General features: G+C 40.1%; 1 protein-coding gene across 1 annotated transcript; it reads right to left on the reverse strand.

Moving 5' to 3' along the window:
- Positions 1-2,529: 2,529 nt before the first annotated feature.
- Positions 2,530-4,290, reverse strand: LOC126023521 (membrane-bound transcription factor site-2 protease-like). Its single transcript, XM_049784152.1, has one exon. The coding sequence runs from the start codon at positions 4,216-4,218 to the stop codon at positions 2,674-2,676; it is 1,545 nt and encodes a 514-aa protein (XP_049640109.1). The 5' UTR covers positions 4,219-4,290; the 3' UTR covers positions 2,530-2,673.
- Between the last annotated feature and the right edge of the window lie 1,174 nt (positions 4,291-5,464).

A 5,464-nucleotide genomic window follows, 5' to 3' on the forward strand; every position in this document is an offset into this window, starting at 1 on the left:
CATTCAATAAATACCTTAAGACAAGTGATGACTGAGGGCCACATATCCATGAAGCACATGTTTACAATTTTCTGTTAGACTGTAAGGACAATGACCTATAAGAGTTATGATTAAAAAGTAAAGTTTAACTGCATGTCTTTTCAAACAGATGCTGAAAATAATATACACACTTTACAGATTGCCAATGATTCTATTTTTTTCTTAAATATTCTCAAAAATGTAAACAATCCAGAGTAGGAACACTGAGAATACCATTTATTCTTGAGCAAAGGTACAGCACAGGAAAAACACTCCTCTTTAAATCTTCAGGATAATTCATGTTTGCTCTGTAGAAGTCAAAATGGATTTTCATAAAGATGGGAGTATACCAGGACACAAAGACTATCCAACTTTTTCTTTATGTTCACATATATTTACAGTAAATACTCAGTAATTTTTACAGCTTACTTAAATAGAAACATGCTTTTCTAGTTCATAAGTAACAGTAATAATTCATCCAACCACATTTATGAAGCATTTATGATGTCTCATGCAATCTGCTAGGGATGCATCGGTCAGTAGTAAGACATAGTCCTTGCTCTAGAAGTGCTCAGAATGAATCTGAGAGACAACACAGAAGGTTCCCTTTCTTACACAGTGAGGTCATTTCTATACAAAAGGGACTGATGTGCTCAATATCCTAATAGAGTGGTCCCCAAATCTTAACCCTATGGAGACAAACCAAGATATTTAACAGCAACAGAAAAATGAGGTGATTTGTTGTTCTGTTTTCATCTAGAAAAAGTAGTTAATTATTGGGTTTCCTCTATTATTCTTTTTCTCAGTTAAAAAACACATGATTGGGCCCAGAGAGATAGCACAGCTGCGTTTGCCTTGCAAGCAGCCGCTCCAGGACCAAAGGTGGTTGGTTCGAATCCCGGTGTCCCATATGGTCCCCCGTGCCTGCCAGGAGCTATTTCTGAGCAGACAGCCAGGAGTAACCCCTGAGCAGTGCCGGGTGTGGCCCAAAAACCAAAAACCAAAAAAAAAAAAAAAAAAAAAAAACACATGATTGACCAGTATATACACAAAAATTCATAAGTAAAATGCTTAGATCATGTTATTGATTTAATCATATGAGTATTTCATGACATTCCCCAAACTACCTGAGCAGATGTGAGCATTCCTATGCTAAGGTTAGTTTTGATCCTGAATGACTGAGAACAAATACCCCTCTCCTCCCCCCCAGGAGAAACCACTGACCTGAAAGCTTGCAATAAAGGTCATGGCTGACGACCTAGCATCATTAATAAAATGTTGACACTATATTTAAATGTAATTTTTAGGTAAGAAGGCAAGCAGGCCTGTTATTTACTCTAAAAAGTCCCCCCCCCAAAAAAAAAAAAAAACAATGGAACAAAGTTTTTGTGTCTAAAGAGCAATTGAGCAGTGGCTATAGGAAGGTAACTGACCACCAGGGAACTTCGAGAGTGGAGCTGAGCACACTGGTCTGCCTGCCGAGTGCTCCATCCTGCTACTTCTGCATCTGCAGTTGAAAAGACCTTGAACTACAAAGGGTCAGATACCTGGCTTGGTTCATCTCTATTAGCCCACACATTCTTCCTGTGAAGCCACAGAGGCAGCTTAGGGGAAAGCTGGAAGGCAAGGACCAGGTGTTTAAAAACCCACTCTGGAGAAACATGGTGGGGACAGAGTGCAGTTTACGACTTCAGGTGGGACTTCTTGAAAATAGGAGCCAGGAGCTAGCTCTCAGATAGCTGTAGCAGCACAAGAGAAAATGTCTATCCTGGAAGAATTGAAGCTTCACAGAGCTGTAGAGAATGGTAAGCAGGATTGCAGATAGTCTTTTCATCTGCCCAAAGACCAGCTCAGTTGTGAGGGTCAAGCCTGAAGGCCTCAGTTGGCAAGAAGTGTCACTTGCAGAAACTTGTGCTGAATGTCAAGGTCAACACTGCTTACTGAGGGTATCGTGTTACCTTATCAGAGGCAGCTCTGTGGGGCAAAATTTGTTTCATGATATTGCAGGTCCTACTTGTGACGGTGGTCATATATTTGACATCATTTGATAAAGATTCCCTTTCCATGCCAGCAGATTTTTTTATAGAAGTTCATTAATTTATCTGTAATCAGAACTCAGTTGTAAGAGTACAAAATAATACATCATTAAATTTTAAATATACATTTCAAACAAGATGACAAGAGATAGAGGCCAAGAAAATGGGTCATAATTCTGTTGAGCCAAAGAGTCTGCACCTTAATTCTGGATTAGTGATGTTTTTTAAAGAAGTTTCCCCCAATTTCCACCCCCTCCCAATTATCTTCTCTCATACTACACCAACATAACACACAAAAATTATTTCACATGGTCATACTTGTTTAGAAATAGTTCCACATGCACCTGATGTTCTAAATTCGGGATTTAAACCAAGAATGTGGTCAGAAACAGTAGCTTTCATTTCATATTTTTCCCTACCTCAGAGTTTATATACTCAGGATATTGGAAGATATTAAAGTTGCTAGTTAAAAAATAGAATTTTTAGGAAACACTTTATGTTTTAAAGCAAGTAGGTTTTCAATTTTGCAGTCAAATGCTCTACCACTGAGCTCTACCTCCTCTAGGTTTTCAATTTTGTATACTGAAACTCAATGGCTTTGCCAGGTGGAGTGAAGATATTACCGTGCTGTAACCATCCAGAGACCCAAAGTGACATTGGCAGCTAAGAGTATACTGCCACCGAGCAAAATGAAAAAACCTATCAGATCTTTGAGATCATTGTCTCCAATCACTGGGGTGAAGATAGCATCCAGGAATGAATTTAAAATCCACTGTCCATCCAAAGCAAAGCAGGGCACTGCATTAACAATAGCCAAAGCTCCTGAGAGGGATATCAGGTACTTGACAAATGTCTCCACAACCACAGGGAGATCTATGCTTAGGAATTTGAAACGTGGGACAAAACTGGTGATACTCACTGTGTAGTGAAGGTGCAGTGGATGCCCTACGTACAACATATCAATACGAGGTAGGTGCTTCACTTTGATTAAGCGAGTATGCATTTCCAAAGATGGTATTATACAGAAACTTGAGGCTTTCAGACAATCTTTATTGGTTCTACAAACTTGCATGGCTTCGATGGCTTTCCGGGCTGGTAGACATGTATGCAATCGCTTATTGAAATGATTTCCGTAGGAGAAGCACACATCTGTGAGACTGTGGTTGTTGCAACACTCGACTGAACCATCTAGCCGCTTATATGCTCTAACCGGGAAGCTTAACTGTTGTAAAGTTGACGCACTTATACAGTAACCAATTTGGGGCTCATAGGCGATGGTATCTAGACACATATTCCAATCTTGCACATTAGTAACAGGACAATCCTGTAAATGGGTGACAAGGTCTCCCACAAAAAGGCCTCTAGGTCCAATGGCAGGTGAGTCCTCAGCAACTTCAGTGATAAGCACCCCAACTCCAGTGTAGTAAAATGGCAGGAGAATTACAGGGAGGAGAACAAGAGCTAAAATACCCAGGAGTGCAAGGACGAAATTATGCCAGATACCTGCGCAAAATATCCTTAGTTGCTGGACTGGTGATATAAGTTGTAAATGAGTGGTGAACAGATCAACAAATGCTCCAGGATAGATAATGAAGATAAAAAATCCGAAGCCATTAAAGCGAACTTGTTCCCTAATAGCTGCTATTCCGTGTCCAATTTCATGTACCACACCACTAATGAGGACTGCAGCAAAGAAATAGGTCAGTTGGTTGATGGGTAAATTGATACCAGGAACCACAACTTGTAGCACTTGCTCATTGTTAAATGAGGAAGATGAAAAAAAAGAAGAGGAGGAAGAGGAGGAAAAGGAAGAAGAGGAGAAAGAGGAAGAAGAGGGAGTATCAGTCATCATTTGTGCTAAAGTCTGCATCAGCGTTTTTCCCAGGAGAAAAAAAGAGCTAAACATGGCAATCACGCCAAACACCATTCCAAAATTGAACCACTGGTAAAGCATCCTTGCTTTCCTTCGCCCCCAACTGTAAAAGCAACGATTGAAAACGGCAGTCTGCCATCTGATGTGAAAGGGAGACACGCTCAGTCCGTTGTTTTCCAGCCAGTCTTCATAAGAATTCTTAAAATACACAGATGACTTAAGAACCAAGTCAGCCAGGTAGACTGCGGTCCAGCCGCCCACCACCACCACCAGCTGCCACACCGGCATCATAGCTGCGGGAAGACGAGCCTCGCGTCCTCTTCCCCAGGAGCCGCGATCAGCCAACAGATGGCGCGGCGCCTACCAGGCCAACATCTGCGCAGAAACCCTGATCCCTAAATCTTCATCATTTAGAAAACTGATAATGTTGTTTAAAGCATATTAGTACTTTTTTGTGGTGATTATATTATATGGTAACAAAGGTATTGTTTCCAGTGTTCAATTTTTCACAACTCTACATATTTCTTTGAATGCACATATTATATGATAGTAGAAACGTCTGTGTTTATGAAATGAAATGATGGATTGCTTATTAATGTAGGATGGTAAGTAATCTTGATAACAGCAATGGTTTTCAGTGACTTGCTCAAAGAATGCAGCTGTTCTACAGACATAAACGTTGAAAACCAGGGGCCAGAGTGGTGTCACAAGTGGTAGGGCATTTGTCTCGCATGACCAACCTAGGACAGACCGTGGTTCAATCCCCCAGGGACCCTTATGGCCGGCCCTCCAAGCCAGGAGCGATTTCTGAGAGCATAGCCAGAACTATCCCCTGAGCATCCTAAGGGTGGCTCAAAAAGCAAAAATAAAATATATATATATATATATATATATTGAAAACTATTAATAAGAAGAATTATTACATTTGTTACCTTGTTTTGCAATGACACAAGGGCCCTTTAAACTAAAAAATAGTGACTACATTACAAAGGCCACACACAGAATGGGAAAACTATTTATCTAATACCTATCAGAATAGGGGCTAATAATATCTAAGCTATCAAGTTACTGACAGAACTTAAGAAAAAAATCTAACCCCATCAAAAAATGGGGAGAAAAAATAAATCAGAGGGAGAGAGATAGATGCAGAATAGTCTCACTCATCTATGGGTTTTAAGAAAAATAAGACATTTTTGCAATAATACTCAGAGTCAAAAAAAAAAAAAGAGGAGGACTGGAAGGTCCAGCTCACGACAGGAAGCTCACCACAAAGAGTGATGAATGCAGTTAGAGAAATAACTACATTGAGAACTGTCATAACAATGTGAATGAATGAGGGAGGGCCTGTCTAGAGCACAGGCGGGAGTGGGGTGGGGAGAAGGGGGATTTGGGACTTTGATGATGGGAATGTGGTACTGGGATGTTCTTTACATGACTGAAGATCAACTACAATCATATTCGAAGATATTAATAAAAATAAATAAAAATTATCATTTCAAAAGAAATGAACAGACACTTCCTCAAATAAGAAATACAA

This window comes from Suncus etruscus, chromosome 1 (genome assembly GCF_024139225.1).
Source record: "Suncus etruscus isolate mSunEtr1 chromosome 1, mSunEtr1.pri.cur, whole genome shotgun sequence".
NCBI lineage: Eukaryota > Metazoa > Chordata > Mammalia > Eulipotyphla > Soricidae > Suncus > Suncus etruscus.